Source organism: Orbicella faveolata, unplaced genomic scaffold (genome assembly GCF_042242905.1).
Source record: "Orbicella faveolata isolate gen_17 unplaced genomic scaffold, um_ofav_v1 contig_25, whole genome shotgun sequence".
NCBI lineage: Eukaryota > Metazoa > Cnidaria > Anthozoa > Scleractinia > Merulinidae > Orbicella > Orbicella faveolata.
The window spans coordinates 27,118,980-27,144,827 of NW_028301553.1; the positions used below are offsets into that span (position 1 = coordinate 27,118,980).

Sequence of the window (25,848 nt, forward strand, 5' to 3'; positions counted from 1 at the left end):
GAGTAACGCGCCAACGCTTGCTCCAAGCAGGGTTTGTAGCACATTTTGGCTAAGTCCATAAGGGAATGTCTCTCCAGTGACTGAGTATATTTCTCCAGAGACAAGTGCCTCTCTAAAGTGGACAGGCTATGAAAGACACGAATGCAGCTGCCTTGAAGACATTAATACACCCCTGCCATGCATGGTTACTATCCATGGAAGCATCACCAGACGCTTTCTCGGTCACACCCGTTGATAATGGCACCGATGTTGGGGTCGCAGTGTTCGTGCCTTTTTAGAAAATGACCTGAAGTCTCCTTTAGAGAATGATGTTTCCAGCAGAAATAAAGAAAGAGCGATGTCTGACTACATTGCAAAAGAAACCCTTGACAATTAGTATGTTCGTAAAGCTAAATAGTATTATTGTCACAGCATCAGTTCATTAGAATAAAACAGAGGCCTATCAGGGTAAAGCGTAGGGACAATCTGCAGTCCTTCCACCAGTGGTTCACTATCACTCTTCTGTTAAGCTTTGCGAGTTGACTGACTTGACTCATGGCTCCCGGTCACACCCATCTAGGAGTATGTCACCCCAGTATGTGTCGAAAGAAAACTTGAGATTCTGTCAAATACGATTAGCATTACAACCTGACCGATTGCGTGTTGAACAACGCTAAATTACAATGTGCACCAGGCTTTTCCTGTTTAACTGTTTTTCCACCTGTCCACGGTCAATGCAATATGCGCGCCAACAGGTAATTGACTCAGCGGAGCTAAACTCAAAATTATTTAGCTTAGTGATCCCTGTGATACTTCGAGAATCATCTGGTGTGTCAGTGTTGGCGTTAAGAGCTGGAGACCACTTAATCTTCCACGGCGTACAGATATCCGAAATTTCCAGGAGTACCCCCTCCCCCCCCCCCCCCCCCCCCCCCCCCCCTCCCCTTCCGACTGTAGCTACAACTAAGAGCCATTCAAGAACGAGAAATAATTGCTCCTGGATAGGTCAGCTTTAAGAAGCGCATTTCAATCTACTGTCACTACTTTAAACTTGTAATCGGTTTATGTAAATTGCGAAATGTGGAACATTTGCGCAAGAGCAGTGAAAGCGTGACTGGGCTGCTCGTACGGTTGTGTGACAACTTTTACTGAGTCTCGAATATCAGCCACGCAGCATGGTTGCCGATATGATAAAAACAGATTCCTGAGGCCCCTGATTCTTACAGCAGAAAGCTTGGGCTCTTTAAGGCAGTGTGGAGTGGTATTGAGGGGAATCGACGGCTTTTAGGTATGTTTCCTGTAACATTTTCGGATTAAATTAGTCGTATTAATATTTTGTTTATTTGTTTCGGGTCAGAGCGTTTCACTTCTTGTTTCCATTTTAGAAAGGCGAAATTTATTTGGGACTTGCCACTACACTTTTAAACTTACACTTTTGATGACCGCGGTTTGATTTTGTTGTTGTACCGGTAATACATTGCCGAATTAACCTCTCGACTTCTTGAACTTGAACGGAGGTCGGCTGTTTGCCAAATTAGAATAAGGGCGCGATTTTGATTTGCTTCAAGATATTTCAACTCGATTAATTTACAGTCCTTTAACGTCCTTAATGCTAAACAGCATTCCAAGTTGACCCATTATTGTGTCATAACGAACTTAAAGCGTTTTGGTGAACCGAAAACATTAAGGTTACAGGAAATCTCTTGCGTTTGTCGTGAAAACCATTCAGAGTGTTGTTTACATTAATGAAATACACGCGATGACAGACTAGACATGACGGCGGACAGGAAATTAAACAAAGTTAACGCGCAATGTTTCGAAAACGTCTAAAAACAGTTTCTATGTAGTGGACATTATGTTTCTACTGATAGCAGTGAATTGACGGGATTTTAATGAATGATGGCCTTTTACTTTCGCCGTTGAAACTGATTTGTCTCTTGTTCGTGTATAATTATTGTGTTATTTGCGCCCGACACATTGACATAGATTTTCGTTTTTCTCAAAGGGAAATACTGCGAGTTCGAGCATGAAACTTGGCATGATATATGTTTAATAATGATATTTCTAGGCTGTAAAGTAAAATAATCGGAAAGTGAGGTACCAGATGCATTTTTACGCTGTTAAACATGACCTATATTTTGCCGTTATTTTTCACACGCTTCATAGGTGTTTTTAAAATGGTTCGGAAAACCACTATATCAACATCTCTGAGATTAGTTTAAAACGAGGAATAAATTAGAGTGGTTGTTCCACATTTGTGTGAAGTTTGAAGTCAATTGAATTTATTTTAAGACTTTACCAGCGCTTCGTCCTCGCACCTTATTTCGGTCATTTTATTACACGAAAAACCGCACTTTGACCGCGCTTTCAAATTTTCGCGAATTTCTGAAAAATAAAAATTCGCTGGAACCTTGAAATATGATTTTTAGAATTAGGTCACCTAAGGGTATCTTTGGGCAAAATATGAGCGATTTGCCAAATGGGTCGTTGAGCGGCGGTTCTCGATCCTAACAGTCAGCCGTTCTTAAGAACTTGAGAAAGAAAGAAAGAAAAAAAAAACGCTCAAGTAATATGACAAGACAAAGTCATTGTTACATGGGTCTCTGCAAGGATCATAATCTCTTGGTCTCTGTTTAAACTCTGGTTGAAGCCGACACCGGGGAAACAACACGCATTTCGCCAAGCTTTTTTCTTTCTTTTTTTTATTGGTAACATGAGAATGACTTGATGACTGCGCAACCGACTGTTCCAACCAGAGTACGAGCCGTCTGGGTTCTTTATCGGGTAAATAAAATACAACTTATACTGTACTTACAAAAGCCGGATCGGTTCAAAACCAAACAACTGGAACAAACTATACCTTTATATATTTATAAGAAAGTAGTACAGTGAAACCTTTTCAATACGAACACTTAAAGGGCAGAGATGAGTGTTCCAATATATATGGAGGTAGTAATGATTTTAATTCGAATTCACTTTGAATGAACTCTGGTTTCTCTGGGACAAAGATAACTGTCCGTAGTACAGAGGAGTGCAAAGTATGGAGACGCTTGTCAGAAGAGGTTTTGACATATTGTTGTTTTGTTTGTTTGTTTGTTTGCTTGTTTTTTTTGTATGTGTGTGTTCTGTTTTGTTTTGTTTTGTTTTGTTTTGTTTTGTTTTGTTTTGTTTTGTTTTGTTTTGTTTTGTTTTGTTTTGTTTTGTTTTGTTTTGTTTTGTTTTGTTTTGTTTTTAAGTCGGGAGAGGTCCGACTGTTTGAACACCTCGTAATTACGCCACGGTATTGGAAACAATCAGGATGGCGATATTCCATTTGTGTTTTTTGTGAAAATAGCCGTTTAGGGAATGGTAATGACTAAGGGGCAGACTGCTGATTAAAGGAACTGTAGGCTACCCTGCCGTCTGATATATCGGACACTGGGCTCCAAAGGGTTATTATACTGAGAAAGCGAAACTTAGGATGACCCTCACTGTCATCTTTTTCCTCCATCAAGAAGGTAAACACGTGTGGCTCCCGTTGCTTCGCGTTCTTCCGCAAGTTATTTGTAATGCTTGTAGTCTATCATACAATGGCGTGTTACAATGTTGCTGTCCTCATCACTCAACAGAAGCTGAGGCGTGTTTCATGCCAGTCGTGCATCTTGTGCCAGTTTCTTGAACAGTCCGTCACGACTCAGTAAGTTTGTAGGCGAGTCAAACTCAACGATGGAGCCACTATCCAGAACCAAGACCCTGCAGTTAGAACATAGTTAATTAGTGATTACTGCAGTTTTATAATCCATATAATTTGACACATTATTACCATCATACTTTATTACTTTATTATATAAATATACTGGTATCACCCGAATGCCCAATCATTGGTGAACATGTTTTGGAAGTCTTCTTGACATAACAGGTTACCTTGGCAACAGGATAACCTGCTACAAACACCCTTACCGGACAAACTAGGGAGTTTTAGCAAACCACGACGGCGACGGCGGCGAGACTGTCACCAAACAAAAGGTTTAACGAGCAAAACAATAGCTGTGCACGTGCGTTTGAATCTTTGTACATTTCTTTGCCGTCCTCTGCAAAACAACAACGTGAAATGACAAAATTCTACGTATTTTGGAGAACGAGAACCGCAATGGCTAATTTTTCGTATCTTCTTTTGGAATTGAACGCTGTCGGTGCATGTTAGCCTGAGCAAGATTTTAGACCGATAGGCGTACTGAACAGATCTTCACAGCTGGGACATTCGAAGGTAAAACATAAATTCATTTTTTACAAGACGTAACCTCCGCCGTCGCCTTCGTCATCGCTAAAACTCCTTACTGTCAAAGGGTGGCGGTGCTGACCAGTCCGAATGTAAGTAATAGAACATGCGGGAAACTCGTCAGTTTAGTCGCTTTTTACGCTGGGGACTAACTCCGCTTTTCTTAGCAAGTATTAATACTCCTCAATGATTGAATTCTTTTCAACTGCAGATATAACTGTAAGCATTTTTCCAGTCTCACTCCGCGGCAGAGAGAGAATTTTGCCTGACACTAATTCGAACATTTGGTTTACTGCAATCTGACAGGTTTTATGGACAATACGTCATTCAACCATCAGAGATTTCGGAGTAAGCTACCAGAATTACCAGAATGGTAATAAAATTATGACTACGTATCTTCGTTTACTAACGAACTGCTCCTAGGATACTAAAATGATGATATTAAGTGAATGAAGGGACAGTAAAATGTAATTAGTGTTTAGTGATTTTCCAAAAAACGAGGACACAATTCGAGATCAAAAACTTAGTGCCTGCGTTCCCCCAAATAACGCCTGCATTCTCCCATATAACACCCATTTGCAGCTTCAATCAATGCACCAAGATAGTAACCAAAAAAAGCCAAAAATAAAACAAAAAAACAAAACAAAACAAAACAAAAAACAAGCCAGATCACTTCTTTTACAGGTAGGTTTCCATTGCTTTAAATAGTGTCTCTTAACATAATCTGGCTTAGCCTCAAATTACATCTCAAAAGGGACCTCCACGATAGTTCATCCCTACCTATCATAATCCATGATAGTGTTGAGCCTGTGCGCAATGGTAAACACTGTGCGGTCAGCGAATTCACGCCGAATCGTTTGCTGAATGAACTCATCCGTTTCCAGGTCCACCGCGGCCGTGGCTTCATCGAGAACCAGGATCTTACTTTTACGGAGCAGCGCACGCGCTAAACACACCAACTGCCGCTGACCAACACTGTGGAGGAAAGGCTGCATTGAGTTGCTTGCTAAAGAAGCGCGATATTGGAACTGACCACTGAGCGTTTGACTCATTATAATGGGTGTGACGTTGTATCGTAAACTTTTACTATTTGTGAACGAGAGGATGAAGAATGGGTCATAAGGAGGGGGCTTGAAAGGGAGCAAAGTGCTTGAGGTAGAAAGTATGCCCGTTGCGGAGAAGGATAATGCAAAGTTAGAAGCAAAGAAGCAAAGGTTGAAAAGAATGACAGTAGCAAGAAACGATAAATAAATCAATTCAGCAAAATTGGAGATAAATAGGAAAACATAAAAGTAAACAATTATGTATATACGTACAAAAATAAAATACTAAAGTACATGCATAAAATATGGAGAAAAGAGTACCAAAATAAAGTAAGCACATACTGGTTCCAACAACACATACAAAAAAAATCCAATTCGAGGCCGACCTCAGTTCCCATTACTGCACTATTGAAAGGAAATCTCATACAAAGCAGAGACATAGCCACAAAAAAAATCATGAATGAGGCAATGTCCATGGTTAAATTCTCTTCCTTGGTATTTAGGGTGTTTATAATGACTATAAACAGAGAAAAACGAAAAAAAAAAAAAATAGAAAAGTGCCTCGGTTCCTACTAAAGGCTCTGTTCTAGGTTATCGAGGCAAATCTTCAACTCACCAAAGAACAAGAAATTGCCAAACCTCCATGAATGCGTGTGTGTGTTTTTTCCTTCTCTTTTTTAAGAAATTACCTTAAATTCTCTCCCCCTTCTGCTATTGCATACTGCAGTCCTTCGCTCAGCCCTGAAACAAAGTTCTTCAAGTGGCTCACATCCAATACGTGCCACAGTTCTTCATCAGTGTGCTTATTGAATGGGTCCAGGTTTAGCCGAAGGTTTCCGGAAAACAGTACGGGGTCCTGTTGGGAGAAGTTCTTGAAATTACTAAGGCTATGCCGAATATAACTTTGTCACTCGTGGAGTGGGTACAATTGATGAACTCTTTAATTAACACAATAAATAAAACTTGTTGCCAGGGACAAGGTCAGGGGAGTCAGAACAAATACCAATTAACAAAAGACCACAGAAAAACTAGCATACTACTTCACAACCTTTGGCCATAAAAAAATGAAATTCTTGCAGGAAAGAAACCGGTTTTAGGTTCTCTATTGTTTGTTGTTGTTGTTTGTTTGTTTGTTTGTTTTGAACTAATTTCTTGCTTTGTGTTGGCGCTGTTTGAGTACATGTCACATCTATTGCATTTGAAATGTATGGCAACACCCTGTCTATGTGATATCATCAAAGGATGACTTTATAGGCTTTGCGTCACGCCAAAGCAGTAGAAAGCCGTGACCGTATATCCTGCAATTCAATGGTGGCGCTTTGAACACGAAACAAAAGTAAACAATAGTGGACTAATCTAGTATCAGCACGCTGTACGTGCCTACACAAATATGTGATATTACAAAAGAATGGCTTTATTCGTTTTGTGTCACGCCAAAGCTGTAGAAATCCGTGACCGTATATGATAGCGCTTTAAACACGACACAAAAGGTAACGAAAGTGAACTAATCTAGTGTAAGCACGCTGTACGTGTCTACACAAAGCAACTGTCCCTTACTTGTGGAATAATAGTGAGGCGTGACCGAAGATCCTGGAGTCCAATGGTGGCGATATCAACACCATCAATGACAATCCGACCACCAGCTCCCTCAAGAATACGAAACAAGGCTAAAGCTAAAGACGATTTACCAGCTCCTGTACGACCTACAATGCCGATCTGTCGGGAAGAAAACATTATAGCAAATTACAACAAATAACGAGCTTATGATTACAAGACAAGACACCAAAACCGAAAAACCGCAGTTTTTAAGAGCGAAAAGCGAAAAACCGAACCAAAAATTGGCCAAATCGGCAAAACCGAAAATCTTAACGCCCCCTCCTACTTACAAAGTGGTTTGAAAATCACTCCTGGTTTAACGTTCTAAAGTTTAAAGTGAAGCACACAAACCATTTGGCTACATGCAGATAAGGTAAACAAACAAGACAAAGAAACAAACGGTAAAAATACCTTGCAAGTTTCAAAACGTGAATAACCTGCATAACAAGCGTTCAAAGGAGAAGGGGGTGGGGAGGGGGGGGGGGGGAGGGGGGCAAGTTCGGATGGAAGGAGGGGGATTTTTTTGCCCCCCTATTCTTTCCCCTTCCCCGTTTTCGCCTGGCTAAACGTGAAGAATTAATATGTTTTTGCCCAATACCTATTGATGGCCGAAATCATGTGCTACAATAAATAAATATAATAAATGGTAGCGTTGTGAATGTGGAGGCCACTGAACGGGTGAAATAGAAGCAAAAAGAAGCATTTTTCTTTCATCTGACTTAATACTGCAGCACAGTCAATCTGTATTGTGCCCCGTCCACAATACGCCGGAGGAATTTGAAAACGGAGGTTTCACTCTGAAAACGCATCAAATGTTTTCCGTTCACAAAACGCCGGAGGAATTTGAAAACGCCACAATCACCGGTCATTTTGGATTTGTGTTTAGGGAAAACTTGGACAAGGAAATATGATTACCGTAGCTTCATCGTTTTCGAAAAGCTCTGTTTTCAAAATGTTTTCCCTCTACACTAAAAGGCAAAGCAGACGTTTTCAAATTCCCCCGGTTTGAAGACCGTGTTCGAAAAGCTCCGTTTTCGTGACGGATTAGTGTGGACGGTAAGCCTAGCCGGAGCAATAAAGCTCCGTTTTCAAGAATTGTTCCGTTAGAACAAGGTGTAATTCATTTCTGCCTTCTGAAGTTTAATTACATAGTTCTCATCAATGTACCTTTTCTCCTGGTCTTATATCACAGGTGATCTGTTTCAGTGCAAGAGGTAATCCTTCTCTGTATTTCAGATCAAACTCTTCCATTACAATTTTCCCTGAGTAAGGCCACTCATCTGGAGGGCGACGGTTCGGAATGATCCAGTCAGCCTATAAATTGGGATTGCAAATGGTGTTATCAGTTCTTTTCTTTTACAATGATCTTTTAATGCATGACAAAGTTTCACTAAAAATACTTAAAAATGCAAAGAAACAACTAGCGCAAGCCTGTATAACAAAGAAAAACACACATCAATAGCTTTTCGTGGCAAAACAGTAGTGTTTCAGAAGATTCTACGGTATCACATTGTACAGTAATTCCGGGTCTGCGATTTATCTTGTGAAACAGTTGTTTCAATGCGTCACTATACAGCATGTGACTGGTGGAGATCGTCATGTCACGCCATGTCATTTCTAGTTATGTTATTTTATGTCACGTAATCTCAAGTCGTGTCTCTTCATGTCATGTCGTGCCACGTAATAAGATGTCATGTCAAGTCATCATGTTTAGCATGATTCAGTGGTGATAAACAATTTGCGTTATAATAAAATGAGTAAGATTTGATTTGAAAATCCTCGAAGTTTATTTTTTAAAAACGTCTTGACAAGGTTTTTTCTTATGTGTGCCTTTATTTGAAGTTAATTACTCATATATAGATCCAAGCGAAGGAGTTCTAGGGTATAGTTAGGTAGCTTCTAAGTACATTGTGAAATCCAGTTATAAAAAGTCTCTTTTCTTCTAGTTTGTTGTTTACCTCAGTAGCTGTTTCTGAATATTCCTTCACCCTTTCGACAGAAACAAGGTGAGTCTCTAATTCACTTGTCATGCGAACCAACCAGTTGAGTGTATCTGTAATCTAAAGAATGTAATAGAGTGTTAGGTATCCGGTAGTCACACGCTCAAATCAGGCTTAAATGATAACTACAGCTAAACTTCTGCAAGTTAACACTGCAGGAAGAAAATGATACGTATTTTCGTAACTGAGCCGCATTACAAAACGTTGAACACAAAGTCCATAGTTTTGTCCGCAAGTGTTTTCTAATGTGCAGCATATAGAGCATGTAATGTCCTTTACAAACAAACTTAAAGCAGAGTAAGGTCGACTAAAATAACAGATCACACACAAAGGAGTAGGTCCGGAGTCGATGACCCTTTTAGTCACACGATTTTAAAGCAACCTTTCAGAAATTACCTTTCGCCCTGCCAAAAATTAAAAGAGCGCATATCGACCGCGTGTTTACAAGAGGTTCATTTTTCCAGGCTCCGCGCTCACCTTCGCGTTTCGCGCTCGTGTATTGCAAACAGCGTTCTGCCACTCTAAATCACCTGTACCTCCTATCATTCAAACCATCTACTCTACAAGCTAACAAAAGTGGCAATAAAATCATATCAACGTTCCCTTCTAAAGTTCCAGCTGTAACCAGACTTCGCTCTTTACCCACCTCTAATGAATACGTCAATGACATGCCCACAAGCCCACTCATGATCTTGTCCCTGCTTATCACAGCAAACATCCCAGCGAAGAATATCAGGCAGTTTCCAAGGAATTCAAGACGAACTGCAAGCCACCTATGAAAAGCAATTGAAAACGTTTTCGCCAAGTTTGTCCTTCATTTCCCAGAATTTTCCATTGTGCAAATCATGAAATGGCAGTTATCATTGGTAGAACTCGTCCATACTACCCCGTAAGAATTTCAAAACAGAGGTTTCACTCTGAAAACGCATCAAATGTTTTCTGTCCACACTACGCCGGAGGAATTTGGAAACGCAACAATCACAGGCCATTTTGCATTTGTGTTTGTGTAAAACTCGAGCAGGGAAATCATATGACTATCGTAACGTCATCGTTTACGAAAAGCTTCGTTTTCAAAATGTTTTCCGTCCACACTGAAGAGTGTTTTCGAAAAGTTCCGTTTTCGTGACGGATTAGTGTGGACGGTAGGCCTAACCGGAGAAACAAATCTGCGTTTTCAAATTTCTCCGGCGTAGTGTGGACGGACCTTAGTTGCTTGGACAAAATGTACTTTTCCTTACCTATTAGAGGATATAGTGGAGTAGTACGCCACTTGATTCTCGTCTGTCCTGTAGTAATTATCCCGGATGAAGCGCTGCTGTTGTGAATATGCCCGGATGGTGCTAGCGCCGTTGATCGTTTCTAGGAAATGACTGTAGATTGGTGATCGGCTCACGGATTCGATCCTCTTCAACTGACGTGATGTCGCCACATAAACTCTCTGTGGGAAGATGGGGAAATGGTTTAAATTGGTTTCCAGTTATTTTCCGTTGATCATAATAGAGACGTGCACAGGAAGATAGCGATATAAACGTTTTGGCAGAGAGAAATAGACTGCCAGCAGAGAAGCAACCTCGCAGTAAAATACTCTGGCTTTTTCCTAACCTAAAAAACATTTTTTTTTTAATCCAAACGTTGATTTCCTGACATATGGAGACCCTGAAAGAAATAGTTACCACACCATCGAATACAGTAAATCCGTCCCCGTTGATTATAAGTGCGAAGGAATAATTGTTTAATTGAAAACGCCCCCAAAATATACAAAACTAGACTAAAAAATAAATAAATAAATAAAAATTAAAAAAAGCTCTCAAAAATCACGCTTACTCTTCACATATTTGTAGAGCATGATATAATGGCTCATATACCATGATGGCCAAGCCAGTTTCGAATTCGGTTATCTCGAACCAAAATGACTTTCCCTTACATGTAAACATACTTTTCAGTCATTTACTATCGGCGACACAACTTGGCTTCCTGTTGTCTTGAACACGTTTCGTTGAGGGCTCGAAATGGCGGGATTCAACAGTAAAATGACCTGAACTTCTCTTATTAAAGACCTGCAGTTGTCTCACTAACCTGAATATAAAGATACAATAATCCCAGAACAGGTATCACCACCAAAAACAACGGAGTGGCGTAACTTATGGCAACAATATTCCCGATGACATCGAGAACACACCAGAGAAAATCTGTTATGCATCGGGGTATAGTGTCATCTACGATGTACAAGTCCTTGGAGAACCTGTTTACAATTCTTCCTAATGGAGTAGTATCGAAAAAGCTCATTGGCGAATGCATTATGTTGACCAAGAGGCGATGATGAAGTCTACGTGAAGCGACCATTGATCCCAGTGTGATACAGATGGAGAGAAGAAAGGTGAACAATCCTTGGCCCAGTGCGATGCCACCGTAAATTCCGATGTACATGTTTCGTTGCTCGTCTGTGGTAACATTTGCTGAGCTCCAGTAGGCAAGCCACACTCCAGTGCCTACTGTGCAAGATTCCATTAGGATCAAGAAGATTATGGTGAAGACTGTAGCGCAAGGACCGACCGACTTGATGTACGAAAGAAGCACAGAGAATTTGACCTGAAACAGGCAAAAACTCAATGATTTGGTCATTTCTGGTACATTTTAACTGCAGCTATTCGTTATAAGATTAGAGACGAACAAAACCCAAATCAAGAGGCAAATTGCAATAACAAAATATTTCGATAAGATCATCACATGAGGGATACAAAACGTTACTAGATTGTTCATTGTAAAACTTTGCAACAAATGCAAGCACAAGAAAGGTGGGGCACAAACCAAATGCAAAAACGATTTTCTTTAGAATGCATTGACCAAAGTAGACATGGATGCTTGTTCGAATTGGCTACCCAGATTTTGCAAGTATATTTATGCGAGTAAACTTTTTCTTCTACAGCCAATGTACTCTAACTAAATATTAGCTTCTTACTAATCGAGCGCGAGGTTCATTGACCAGAGGTCGTACCAGTACGGACTGATCGCAGTGAGGTCGGTACAAAAACGATCGAGGGCCAATACTCCCAGTATCGCACGAGCAAAGTTTAGGCACTCAGGCCTGAAATTTGCCGGATTTCGAAAGCAGAATCAAATACACGGCTTATCCCAACCAAGAAATAACCAATCTTATCAGAATGCTCGGATTTATCCCAAGACTACCTTGCCATATAATGATATTTGGTAATAATCTGACTCCAATTCAGTATTCTTACCCTTCCAGTCTCTGCCCGCTCTTCTTCAATCATCTTTCCTGTTTCACTCGCATCGTCCGTCTCAAACTTCTTTGCATCCTTTTTAACCTCTTCAGTATCAGCAGGAGTGCTTGACTTAGAGTTGTCTTGTGCAGAGGATGGAGCAGTCTCTCCTAGAAAGAAAATTGAAAATGAAGCTGACGCAAAAGACTATGGTTAAAAAGAAACAGTTCTAAAACTCAGCTAAATAATAGAGTGGTGTGCTTCATGATTTCTGAAATTTTAAGTAGGAGAACTTGGAATAGGGGCAGTCATAGAACGCAATATTAGACGCAGAATACAAGAGGACTGGTTCAACTCCTTGTATCCAGTCTGGCAGTGCATGTTACCTGGAGTGTTTGATGAATGGTTTTCTGAGGCGTAAGTTTGCAGAAATTCAGCAAAGGCTCCTGAGTTGTCCAACAACTCCGAGTAGGTCCCACACTGAAAAGAACATGACAAGTATTACAGAACACGCGGCAAAAGTTCACGCTAGTCAGTTGAATCGATAAGTGTTTCATCAGGGCTAAAATTATTAGAAGTTTTATAGCCAACACAAGATCAACACCCCAGTATTAACATGAAAATCTTTTCCAACTGACAAAGAATACATAAATAACACTAGCCCTCTGCACGGCAAATCTGGGTTAAAATAGAAGCGGAAAATGATATACGATAGCGCGAAACTTTTCATTGCATGCTATTGAGTATTGCTATTGAGTATTATTCACTTTATTAGGGCTGCTCTTTCGAAAGAAAAAGTTCAACTTAATTTTTATGATTATAGTGATAACACAAAACAAACCTCGGAAATTCTTCCATCTTTAAGCACAATAATTTGATCCATTTGGGGCAGAAAATGAATACCATGAGTGACAAGCAGACGAGTCTACAAGGAAATAAAAATACAAGAGATTATCAAGAGAATTTGCTACCTATTTTTCAGTTAAAAACCGAGTTAGGAACTGGCTTAGGAAAGTAAATTTCTTTAAATACTACTTAATGAGTCCGTAAGAGGGTTCACTGATCACTAGAAGGCACTAGAATTGACTCGTTGATGAGGAAACAAAATGCGTGTCGTCAATGCGTGGAAACCATTGCTCCTAACTCGGTTAATTCCGAACTGACATGTACTTTTCCAACTCCTGATTTACGTTCAGTGGACTAAATGTCTCTTAAGAAATTGCTTGGCTGCGTCGGCAGACAACTGAGTCAAAAACTAGGCTATTTATCAACTTGAAATTAACCGCTATAGTGAGTTTGGGAAGCTGACTTTTCGAGCGTTAAATCCCTTCCTCAGAGCAAGCAAAGGACTGTGGATTGTGTGTGGGTGTTTTAATTTAAGACATTACTGTTCCACTAAATGCAGGCTTAGAAATCGGTGTACATTAAAGATCTGCACAGCTATCTTATTTCATACACATTGTCTATGAATGACAGTAAACCTTTGCAAGGCTATCATTATGCGAACAAACCTTATGTTGTAGCATTCCTCTGGGACCAATAACATTGTCAAAGATGTGTTTTCCAACATGTGAGTCCACAGCACTGAGTGGATCATCCAACAAGTACACATCAGCGTTGAAATACACAGCACGAGCTAAGCTGACTCGCTGTTTCTGTCCTCCGCTGAGGTTTATACCCTACAAATATTGTTTAAAACATGGTAAAGTCTCATTAACACAAAGAAAATAGCAGCCTGGATTATGAAAACAACCCTGACATAATGTGACTTCATTTCCAAAGACGTCGACTTAAGTTAACGATGTACAGGTATACATGTATAATAATTCCAGTCAAAGCTGAGTAATTTATCAACTCAGAATGTAATTTTAGAAGACACTTCATTCATAGTACATAATGAAAAGTTGGAAACGAAGAACAACTTGTTATTTGAAAAATTACATTTGTTTTACAAACTTGGCATGTTAATAATAATAGAGAGTAGATTCCAAAACAAGCAAACAAAAACAAAAAAACAACAAACCACAAAGACGAAACGTTTATATTTATCTGGTATAAAAATCTATGGAAATTTCAAGCTTTTCTCCTCCCCCACCCGTTATTTCCTTGCTGTATATAAATTCAAACACCGAAAAGTAATAAAGAAAGTGTTTCATACTCTTTCTCCAATTTCTGTTGAGTCACCAGCAGGAAGAATTTCCAGATCTGTTCTCAGAGCGCACGAGTCAATCACGTGCTCATAACGCGCGGAATCAAAAGCTCTGCTAAACAGGATGTTATCTCGTAGAGTGACGTTCTGAATCCAGGCCTGCTGGGATACATAAGCTACAGAACCCTGCAAAATATTTATGACATAATTAATAAGTTAATAAGTATTGTTCAATACCAAAATGCATCCTAAAGACTCATTTTGAAATAAAGGTAAAAAGCTATGGCGTAATTGATAACATGATCATCAAATTAATCAGTGTATGTTGTTGATGGTAACGTGATTAAAATCAAATTCTAACCTCTACAGAAACGTTCCCATCCAATTTCACGGTTTCTCCAAGAAGAGCAGAAAGCAGGGTAGATTTTCCACATCCAACCTGACCAACCACTGCAACAAGTGAACCAGCTGGAATCCTTAGTGAAATCCTAAAACAAAAGCACAAAAGCAATTTGACCACGTGTACAGACTGTGATGGTACTTATCCTGAAGTTATGATTTCCATTACAAAGATCACTGCGATATTTTGGAAAGTTCATTATTAACAGTGTAAAAACAGAATCTGTCAGCGTTTTGGTTCTTGTTACGAATCGTTCCAGTCGTTTCTACTGTTTTAGTATAATAATTAAGCACTGGAGTGTCTTGCCTGGTTACGCACTCATTACACAGCTGGCTTTCTCCCCAGGAAAATTCATTGTTTCATATCATACTTTACCATTCTTCTGCTAGAATCAGCTCTTGGCTCCATCTTAGAAGTCGTACGTGTTAACATTCACCACCAACACTGCAAAATTATCCTACATAACAGTACTTAAGTTGTGGGTAAATTACTAGCAAACTTACTCTCTTAACACGGGCGCATCTCTGCTGCTCCAAGTAAACGTACCGCTCTCTATTGCTACTGCCGACGACGACACTGTGAAAAATTTAAAACAGGTTGGTGCTAAACACACATTGAGTATCGGTTACAACACACAGGAGGGCTGTCATAAAATGTTTATTGACAAACTCATGTAAATTGTGCGCTAAATTCCTTGCTTTGTTCGCGCCCATTCGAGACGGTCCAGGTTCTTGGGGGTCACTCTCTGAAGACGGATTTTAGCTATTTAATCCACTTTTCTTGTTTCCTTTGAGTGGCGTGAAGAAAAGAAAGAACGGATCCGAGTCCTCTCAATGAAGAAGAATTTAATTTGCCATACAATTAATATGTTTCCTTTCCTCAGCTAGATTACTTGCCAAAGCTACTATGTAAATTTCAGTTTAACAAAATTTATGTATGGTATGTAAGTAAGACAATAACTCTTGACGTTTTTTATTCTTAACTCTTACATGTTGTCCTTTGAACAGTGTTGAGATCCAGCTCCTCCAAGTCTAGAAACTCTTGTAGTCTTTTCAAAGATACCCTGGCCTTTTGAAACCAAAGACGACAGAAAAATTTCAGCAATGTAAAACTCTATTTAACAATTAGATTATGAGCTCGAGATTTCTGTCGCGTGATAGTTGACGAGGGCGCAACCTGAGTCAACAATCACGCATAGAAATGTGTTTTAGTATAAATCTACTAGTCGTTCAAAACTTTATCTAAATCCTCTTCACAGACACTTAACAAGTGCACACTGCTAGGCTACTCACTATCTACAACAGAACAGATAGAGAGTAGCGTACGCAATCAGAGAATGGCATTCGTGATAGGAGTCAAGTAGATTGATGCTAAAGGATGATGCAAACTCTCAGTAGCAAACAAATCCACTAAATATAAACGTAGTCAGAAGTCTACACTGTATAAACATTATGGTCTTTTCATGGGTATATTTTATAGGAAAATTCATTACCTGACTAGGGAATTCCACGTTAAATTTCACGCGAAAAACCGATGAATTTTCCTTGAATCGCATAGCCTTCTTTTTAAATGAAAGAAAACCTCGTTTCATTTACGTCTGTGTGAATGGTGCAATTTCACGCAAAGCCTCGCTTTCAAGAGTCGCAATTCTACGCTGAATACCTCGCCTAGGTAACCAATCAGGGTGCGAGAATTTTCTGAGTTATGCGATTCTGTGATTAACGTCTCTTTTCCGGAACGTTTCCAGCCTGCACTGGAGGAATTCAGCATGGTGTTGAAAACCCCTCTTCTTGGGCAGCACTTGAGAATGGGTTCCACAATCCCCTTAACCTCCAACCAACCCCACCCCAGACCAGTCCGTATGGGAGTGCAGATGGCCATAAAAATATAATCAGCATGTACCCACCTGGATGCAAGTTACAATGACATCAGGGAGCATAACAAGAGGGAAGCGCATCACATTGAATAGCGACAAGGCAACAAATGCCTTACTGGCTGTCAACACATTCCCGGTAAACACAAAAATTGCAAATGAAGTGGCCGCAACCTGCAAAAAATAAAAAATATATAATATATATCTATAAAAAATTTTAAAAAAAGGTCAAAGAACATTACGTAAATATCATGCTGGCAAACTTTTCAGTATCTGCAGTGGTTTACTATTTACACTGTAGGGAAACCAGCTGATAGACAGCTTGGGCAAAATATAAGCAAAAACAACAACATCAACAATAACAGATATTTGGCCTTTCTCATAAATCAGAATTTACTCATCTAAGAACCTGGAATTGAGTATCTACATTCATGTATATAGCTTGAAAACGGTAAGCACATTCCATCGGGAATCTTAAGACATTTACTTTCCTTTATCATTAGTAGCATAGGTCCTTGGTGATAGCAGAGAGATTACTTACCGAGAGGCATAGGTCTGCAATGCAGGCAGACAGATGGTTTATAGAGTAATATAGATTCACAATGCATGCAGAGAGATGGTTTATGGAGTAGCATAGCATATGTAACGAAATATGTGAAGCTTAACTAAAATTTCCAGAGGGGTAGGGGTTTCTTAGGAAAAAATTCCTTCCATGGGGGAGGTATGGATATGTTCTGGTAATACATAATGCATGCAAAGAGACTTTTTTTTAATAGCATGGGTTCACACTGTATGCAAAGAAATAGGCCCACAATGGTGCAGATTGATAGGTATACAAGTAACAAAGATCCACAATGCATCCAGATCAACAATGACAATGTTTTGATTCTACTGTATATTACTGTATGTCTGGTAAATGAAGGTCTGTTGTTCTGAAACTTTCCCAACTAATCACTTTGATCTGTCACTTACTACTGTAGGTGCACAGCCAAACGTGAACATGAACCCTGAGGCCCAGAGGCCAGAATTCCTTTGATACTTCAATTCTGTATTGCGTATTCTTTTGATTTCTTTCATAAAGGACTCTTCCCATGCATAAAGCTTAAGGACCTACAAAACAAAGCAGACACCATAAGGGTTAAAAATGTTTCTTCCAGACTAGAAAGTCACTCCTTGAAAGCCATACATATAGCACTTTTTAAATATATTGAACATGTATCTTTTGAAAAACTCTTGGACCAAGGTTATATATATACAGGGTGTATGTACAATGTAGTTCATACATGCATCTCCTGATTGTACTATATACATTTAGTATCACCCAACTAGTGGAACAACGCAAATCCTGCATTTTAATTGGCTACGCTACCAGAGGACTATAAGTAATAGACCTTGAGTAGTGAAATTGGTGCAATTGAGCATGACACTTTGTTATGTGTTATTCGCAAATAAATATTTCGTCAACTTACATTTGTTAACTTAGCTTATTATTGCCTTTTCTGTCCGACTAGGCTTCGCCTCATGGGCTATTGACCCATAGCCCTTGCAGGCTACGCGTCTAATTGTTAAGTACATAGCCAGTTTCAAATGATTATCGGAAAGCTACCTGTACAGTACATGTATGTAGAAGTTATTTCTAGAGCAAATTGCATTTCCACATACATGGTATACTGTACCTTCATTCCACCAAGAACTTCATTCATGACTTTGATTCTTTCATCTTTCTCACTCATTTGCTTCATCTACAATTTAATAATGCAAAGAAACTTGTAATCATTTCAATAAATTTCAATTTACTAAAATGTAATGTAATAAATGACAATTTAACAACATTAACTGCCATGAGCTTAGCAATCCATGCTCTTCCAGTCAGTGGTGTATCTCACAAATACCTGTGCAACGTTGCACCTATCTAATCTATGTTACCCTGGATCTTCGAGTTCTTAGTATAAGCAGTTTTGTAGAGCTTGTTTGACAGCAGTCCTGAGTGCTTTAATTTGTAGCATTTATTTTCAAGCGTTCCCCCACCCCTTCCCCAGGCACCCACCGTCAATCTAAGCAGGGCAGTTGAGCAAAACTGGTCTTAATTATCGCTAATAATGTCAAGAACTAGATACTGGTAGAAAAAGCCAACAAAGTGTCTACACCTTGTGAATTCAACCTACATGCATTTTATGATTACAAATTAATGTTAATCAACACATATCTATGTCATTGTACAGTGCATGACAAACCAGTTAAAAACAAAAACAATGCTCAAATTTAAGGTCCCTTTTTAATGCGGCTAAATGCAATTTAATGGAGTTAACAACAAATTAAAGGGTGCCTACATTCCCGTGGTAGTCAGAGCTGTTTTTGATATGTGCATACACCAGGATTCCATGTGCTCCTGGACTGAGACGTTTTGGCAGCGTTCACAGTGGTAGCACTTAAAGTGAGCATTGTTTTGCATGGGAGCACATCTTCAAGCGTCCCCCCTCCCTTCCTTCCCTCTTTCCACTATCAATTCAGTGTGATGGGTGCCTGTCTCCCCGTTAGCTTCTGTGTGGGGGTTCATGAGTGGCTTGGTTTCCACGATTTGCCAGCCATAGGAGCTGTCTTCATCTAGGAGCTGGCTACCAATAGTGGAAGCTTCTGGATATCTCAGGCAGCCAAACTTCATTTAGCAATGCAATTGTTAATGACAGAAGTGTTTAAAGTAGAAGTCTTAAAAATATTAAGCTGACTGATTCACTGTACCTGATAAGAACCCATTCTACTTCCAAGAAACATGTTCAATGGAATAATGAGCACCATGACTCCTAACCCAGCCAGAATAGGCAGTCCTAAGGTGTTATAGAGGAAGTACAGTGACACACCAATTTGAAGTGGGCTTGACCACAATGAGTTGATGTATGTTGTAAGCTCCATGAGGCGCTGGGCATCCACAGACATCAAGTTTACCAGTTCACCTGCTGTTGTCTTTCCCTTGGACTTACTGTTCAACACCAAAGCCTAAGTTTAAGAGAGTGATAAACCAGAGCTTGACATTAACGTTTCAACTTAAGTAGCCTAAGTGGCTAGTTACCCCTGCGAAATAAATTCCCAGTAGTCTGGGAATTCCTAGGAATTCCTAGGAATTCTTAGGAATTCCAAGTTATTCCAAGACATGCAAATTATGCTTTATCCAAGACCTTGGAATTTCTGGGAATGTTTGGGAATAGTGGAAGTATGACTGGGAATTATTGGGAATTCCTAGGAATTCCAAGTTATTCCAAGCCATGCAAATTATGCTTAATCCAAGACCTTGGAATTTCTGGGAATATTTGGGAATAGTGAAAAGTATGACTGGGAATTTTTGGGAACAGCTAAAACACATGAAATATTGTGTTTGAAATTTCTATAAATTTCCCAAAATGTCAAAATTAAAGATGAACTCAGTACATGAATCAGTTTCTGTGAATTAGTAAAACTCAACAGGATCATTTCCCTGGAGTTCCATACCTTTTTATTGTTGTCAAGCTCCAAGGTAATTATTTCCAAACAAATGTTACTATATTAATTCCAGTTTAAGTCTGACAACTCAACATAAAACTATAGCACTCATAACATTGCTTTTTAGATCCAACCTGATTTGTTAGTGTACAGTATATGTGCCCGTATGGACCCTTAAATCAAACACCCAGAGTTTAACTGATAGAAAAATGGATGCTCTCAGATCTGATAAATAGATTAGGTAAAAAATTCCTGTCAGCATAAATGTATATATATTATTTACAATTTCAATAAAACCAAAAGTATATATATATATGCATGTATATATTTAATATAATTGTAGATTCACACACATACCCATCACAGCCCACTGTTGAACAATTTTTGACTTGATCCTTTATGACTTTAGGAAAAAGAGGAAGACATCTCTCACAGATGTCAGAAATGAAAAGCTCCCAGTTTCCACACACTTGCTGTAAATTTGCAAAACTGTACTGTGACATTCTCTGGACAAATTACCCGTAGTTTCATTAAAACAAGGATATCTTTAGCAGCCTCTCATTGTCATACAATGTCTTGAAATTAAGGCCAGAATAGCCATACAGGCATATTCTTTGGCAGAAAATGTTCTTTTCTTGTGAACAATTAGTTTCACTTTCATCAGGGGAGTCCAGTGAATGGCCGTCAGTGTCAGAGTTCTCAATTTCTTCAGAGGAGTCAGAACTAGAAACTTCAACATCATTATCTGAATCACTGTCTGTGGACAAATCTGAGTTGTTGTGTGTATTACATCAATTGGTATTTCTGTGGTCTTTTCAGGTACAGTGTATAGGCAACTCAATTTCATCAAATGCTTCTGTGAAGCTTCAATTCTTGCATAAAGGTTGACTCCATAGTCCATCAAAGTCATCCACAACATTTCTGTCAACAGCCATCTCACTCATGCGAGCCGAAAACTCTGAGGTGTTCTGTTCATGGTGCTGGAAATGATCTCCAGGAAAACGTGATGCAAGAGAGGGAGATGACATCAACTGGTCAAATCTTGTAGATTTTGGTATGGGTATAGTGGGATCATCAATATGTTTCTTGTATTTCCTTGTCCTCGCGGTCACTTTAATTCATGACACAACAAAATCAAAAGAATAAAAAAGATTATGAGTTAGTGGGAAACAAATAAATAACTGACATAAATAAATGACAAATAAAAAAAACCTACATCTTGATGTATTGAAAAGACTATAGATCTCATATAATGTTAATCCTTATAAATAATTCAAAGGAAAAAATGATAAGCATTGCAAATTTCTACTTGCTGCATCGTGCTGACTGGGTGTTGAAACATGTGGGCTCTCAAAATAGATTTGGTGGACTTACAACAAGCTTAAGCTTATTTTGCAGAATTTATCTCGTTTTCTCAGGTCGATCTGAAACCTTTTAGGTGAATTTCGGCTTTTGGGGTTTTTAAAGAGTACACAATGCATTGCTTAGTTTGATTTATTTAGAATTATAGCTTATCATAACAGAAAATCCCTATAAAATTGGATTCCTTACCTTTGCAGTGAACTTGATTTAAGTGCCTCACGATCCTTTGTTATCTTGACAACCGTCGGGAACAGATCAACTAGTTAAAGTACGTTCCAGTTTCATCGATTTCTTCGTAAAAAGTTTTTGTAGTTTTTTCCTTTTGAAGCAAGACCCATCTTTCAAAAGACCACCAACACAGCGTGGAAAGGGAAGCAGAGTTACTATCGAAAGCGACTGGTCTGGCAACCTTGTTGCCAATCTCTCTCTCCTTCTTCTCCAGTTTCCATTCTCTCAACTGATCAACTGAACCAATCACAGCACGCGAATTTTCACGTGACTATCCTCGTGACTGAGCGTGACAAAGATCGCGTTAGTCATTCTCTTTTGGCGCCCATCTTTGAATTTAGCGTTAACGGTTGATCGCTCGTGCGTATTAGTAGATTTCACTTCCAAAATTATATCAAAATGGTTTTTTCTGCGGTCCTGTGACTAGAAGAAAACAGCGTGAGTGTCATTAATGAGAAACATGTTATTCTTGGCGAAGATTTGGAGCTAAAAGAAAGTCTTACTGTGGATGTTTCAACAGGGAAAAATTCAAAGGGCAGATTAGCTGTATACAAAATTATTTGGTGAGTAATCAAATTCAAGTAACCCTATATTATACAAAGTAACTTCTTTTATTTAGACGAAAGCTTTTGAATGAACTTTGTCATCACGAATCATACACGAGTGGGTCACTCAGTCATGGCATGAAATGAATTCTGGCTAAAGCAAGGTTGAAACAATTTAGGTTGCCCAGAGGGCATACCTAAACAATTTGATTTGCGAATAACAAGTCGTTTCTCTCGCCACACTTGTTCAAACGAAACAAATATAGCAGTTCTCGCTGATCCCAGTCAAAGTTCTTGACAAAAACTCCAACGAGGCAGCCACAGTCTGCATGAGTTTGATATGTCTCCTGTGTGTTTCAGCCTGACTGTATGGCAATCCGTGTTGATCTTCAATTTTGTCCATCCGTATATTCTTTTGCGTTTACTCTATTATTTCAATGTTCCTTTAATGTTTTAAGTGTCTTTTTTAATATTTCTAATGTCTAAATTTGGCTAAAAACCGTGATATATATCCTCCAATTCGAGAGTTGTTGATACACTTATAGAAGAAGGAAAACCTTGATTTAGTCTACTGTAAGCTCAAGATTTATGTAACATATTTATCAATAGTATACAAGCACCTTCACAATTATCAAGTCTTCTCTTTTAACATTTCAACCAGCTTACAGTCAGGCCTTAATTAGCTGCATGTATTAAACTGTGAGCACATAAATATTTGGATCTTAGTCTTACAGTACCTCATATATATCGCAGTGTAATGTATTTTTTTAAATTTTGTTTTAGGTGTCATACAACAAAGATGAAGATGAAGAGGCTAGCTGCAGAATCAACAGAAATAACTGAACAGCAGCTAAGTTTGCCCAAACTCAGCCTTTTTTTAATTTTAAGGAATGTCTCAGTTTTGTTCTTATCATTGATTCCTTACGATCATGAAAATCCAGATATGTTCCACACAATAACAATAATTTAAGGTAAAATCTTGTGTATGGAAAATTGTTGGATTTGTAAACTAAAAAAGTAAATTATCTGAAAAAGTTCTCTTTTTATCAAACATGTAAAAGTTTGACCTTCATATCTGTTTTCAGTTTTACTTTTGATTCTTGATGTAATGAAAAAGAAACAGGATGATTATTCTTATGTTTAAATTCATGAGAGCCAATGTGATAAACCATTCATTTAAAACCTGTTTGATGTGATATGAGTGACTTTATTTGTTATTTTAATGCTAGGCATTTATCATCAAAATTTTGTCTGGCCTACAAATGATACAAAATTCCCAGTTTTTCTCAGATTTTCCCAAAAATTCCAACCTATTCTCAAAAAATCCTACAAATTCCAAGTTATTCTCAGAAATTCCTAGGAATTTTTGGGAATTTTAAGGAATTTTCAAGGTGAGTATATTTCAGTTGGAATTCCTAGGAATTCCTAGGAATTCCAAGTCAGCTCTATGTAAACTTGGAATTCCTTGGAATTCCTAGGAATTCCGAGTCCGAATTACCGTGAAAATTCACACCTTAGATTCCTAGGAATTCCTAGGAATTCTTAGGAATTCCTAGGAATTTTTTCCTAGGAATTCTTAGGAAATTCCTAGGAATTCCTAGGAATTCTTAAAGTCATCTCACAAGGGTACAACTTAGATTTAACTACTGTAGCCAAAAAAATTGTTTTACTAGCCAAACGTTGATGTGGGCTATAAGGTCCAATAACAGCAGGATTACTAGCAAGACTTGAAAACCCATTCAGTTTGGGACGCTCTCTTGGATGTATAATGTTGACAATACTGGTAGTGAAAATTATCCATTTATACAACCATATATATTGCTTACAATTACCTTGTTTGAATAAAACAAAAACTACTTCCACCAACTTTATTTCCAAAGTGGTTCGATAGTGAACAGTGAAAACTTACAAGCCAAAACTGAATTTCTACAAGTCTGTGTCTATTTCACTACCCTTGAAGTTGAGCCATTACACAGACATCAAAATCAAATAATTCTGTCCTATAATTTTCTAAAATAACAGCAAATGAAATACATTAATAATACATAAGGGAAAACATTGCACTATACCAGAACTCAATCTCAGTCACAAAATATTGTAAAACAAATTACTGAAAGTTGCAAAAAAATAACAAACTAAATAAAAACTGTGTTTTATTTACTTCTGTTTGAGTTTGGCTGAGTAGTCTAATTGGTTTGTACACTGTAATTCATTTGGTTTTGGTTTCATGACACCCGATTGAAAATCGCTCTGACTTACTAATTAAGTCAGTGTTTATTTATAAATTACCTTTTCATAAACTAAGCCAATAATTCCTGTACGCATTCTCATACCAATTGTCATCATTTTGTGGAAGTACTGATGAAGAGCAAGAGACTGTATGACCGCTGTGATAAACATCCCACCAGCGTAGGCGTAGCCTTTCCATTCCCTCCATTCACCAAACATATCATCCTTGTCTTCAGTGTAGCCAATAAGCAACCTAAAAATACACAACAACAATAAATAAATGAGTAAATATTAAAATAAATAAATATTACTAAATAAAGAAATAAAAAAATACAGGTTGTAAAAAGTAGCTGAAACTTGAAAGTCAGATATAGCAGTCAACGTTGTACATTAATTTGAGTACTGGCAAGCACAAATTTGGAGTAAGAATTGCAAAAGGTATTTTCAGTATTTAAAAAAAAAATAAGATCTGAGAGGTGTGCAGCACACCACCCAATTTTGGCACCTTGTGTAAACAGTGTCCACTCCTTTGTGTTCTTTAGACGGTCCATGTAACAGTGCTAGTATAATTATTATATACTGCGTAAATACCCAAAGTTAGGGACTGTCTGAATACCTCTAGACTATTGCACCTACAACACTCCCTTGGCCCAGGTAACAGTGCACCCAAGAGTTAAATAAGGTCTGGTTCATCTAGTTTTGTTATTTTAATTTATGACATATTGCTGTACAATTTTTGACAATTTTGAATTTTCAAACAATACATTAAAAAAAAAACCAGTTGTCCAGACTGAAAAAATATATAGTTTACAAATATTAAAAGTAAATCTTGAATGATTACTTCAGCAGCTGAGGTTGAACAAATAACAACATGTCATTTAAGAGTTTGCAGAGGACAGCTATAGCAAAGTTGATTCCAAACAGGCTCCAAAGTATTTTTGAGAGAGAGGGCTTCTTTTTCTTCTTCTGTTTCTTCTGTGCTGACGAATTTCCCTCAGACTCTTCAGTTCTGCCCTCGTCATCTAGCAGCTGGTCTGTTTCTTTGTAATCATCTTCATATTCATAACTTTCTTTTGGTGCATTCCTTAAAAAAAGGATACAAAAAGAAATGTTACAAGAATACCAACCGTTTAACATTTAATGTGATGCTATGATCACTGTTTTTCTATACACAAATTGATTATTTCTGGTCCACATAACTACATGACTGTTACAGTATGTCCTGCTCCCACTGTTAACATATATTTATAATATTATAATTTTACACCACAATAGTCAATTCCCCAGATCTCTGAATGGACATAAAATAATCAACTAATAATGTTTCTGTTCTACTCCTCTACGGTGTAATATGCAACTTGCACAAGATAATGTTAGTCCCTAAGGCAGATGACAGATCTTGACAAGCATACCCCCTTTCACAATTATCATAGCCTGAGTGGACAAATTATAAAGAATTAAGCTTATTGTTGTATGTGTAGTGTACTTTAA

General features: G+C 38.3%; 1 protein-coding gene and 2 long non-coding RNA genes across 4 annotated transcripts in view; 1 reads left to right on the forward strand and 2 right to left on the reverse strand.

The window, feature by feature from the left end:
* Window positions 1-2,824: 2,824 nt before the first annotated feature.
* The window catches only part of LOC110043671 (multidrug resistance-associated protein 1-like), a 28,445-nt gene continuing 5,421 nt past the window's right edge, over window positions 2,825-25,848 (reverse strand). For both annotated transcript variants that reach the window (XM_089294838.1, XM_089294839.1), the window contains 23 exons: window positions 25,199-25,441; window positions 24,418-24,610; window positions 19,259-19,513; window positions 18,196-18,261; window positions 17,492-17,629; window positions 16,553-16,693; window positions 15,636-15,714; window positions 15,150-15,222; window positions 14,608-14,734; window positions 14,256-14,432; window positions 13,609-13,776; window positions 12,939-13,022; window positions 12,484-12,577; window positions 12,116-12,267; window positions 10,953-11,465; window positions 10,115-10,314; window positions 9,523-9,649; window positions 8,835-8,936; window positions 8,044-8,190; window positions 6,838-6,996; window positions 5,970-6,136; window positions 5,018-5,212; window positions 2,825-3,711 (listed from right to left, as the gene is read on the reverse strand). In XM_089294838.1, the coding sequence (XP_089150964.1) occupies window positions 3,603-3,711; window positions 5,018-5,212; window positions 5,970-6,136; window positions 6,838-6,996; window positions 8,044-8,190; window positions 8,835-8,936; window positions 9,523-9,649; window positions 10,115-10,314; window positions 10,953-11,465; window positions 12,116-12,267; window positions 12,484-12,577; window positions 12,939-13,022; window positions 13,609-13,776; window positions 14,256-14,432; window positions 14,608-14,734; window positions 15,150-15,222; window positions 15,636-15,714; window positions 16,553-16,693; window positions 17,492-17,629; window positions 18,196-18,261; window positions 19,259-19,513; window positions 24,418-24,610; window positions 25,199-25,441 (3,709 nt within the window). In that variant the 3' untranslated portion in view covers window positions 2,825-3,602. The remainder of the gene's footprint in view (window positions 3,712-5,017; window positions 5,213-5,969; window positions 6,137-6,837; window positions 6,997-8,043; window positions 8,191-8,834; window positions 8,937-9,522; window positions 9,650-10,114; window positions 10,315-10,952; window positions 11,466-12,115; window positions 12,268-12,483; window positions 12,578-12,938; window positions 13,023-13,608; window positions 13,777-14,255; window positions 14,433-14,607; window positions 14,735-15,149; window positions 15,223-15,635; window positions 15,715-16,552; window positions 16,694-17,491; window positions 17,630-18,195; window positions 18,262-19,258; window positions 19,514-24,417; window positions 24,611-25,198; window positions 25,442-25,848) is intronic.
* LOC149109707 (uncharacterized) lies at window positions 19,984-21,782 on the reverse strand. Its single transcript, XR_016208806.1, has 2 exons — window positions 21,545-21,782; window positions 19,984-21,104 (listed from the first exon to the last, which is right to left on the reverse strand). It is a non-coding gene; the product is annotated as an uncharacterized LOC149109707 (long non-coding RNA).
* LOC149109708 (uncharacterized) lies at window positions 21,817-23,150 on the forward strand. The gene is made up of 2 exons (XR_016208805.1): window positions 21,817-22,146; window positions 22,912-23,150. It is a non-coding gene; the product is annotated as an uncharacterized LOC149109708 (long non-coding RNA).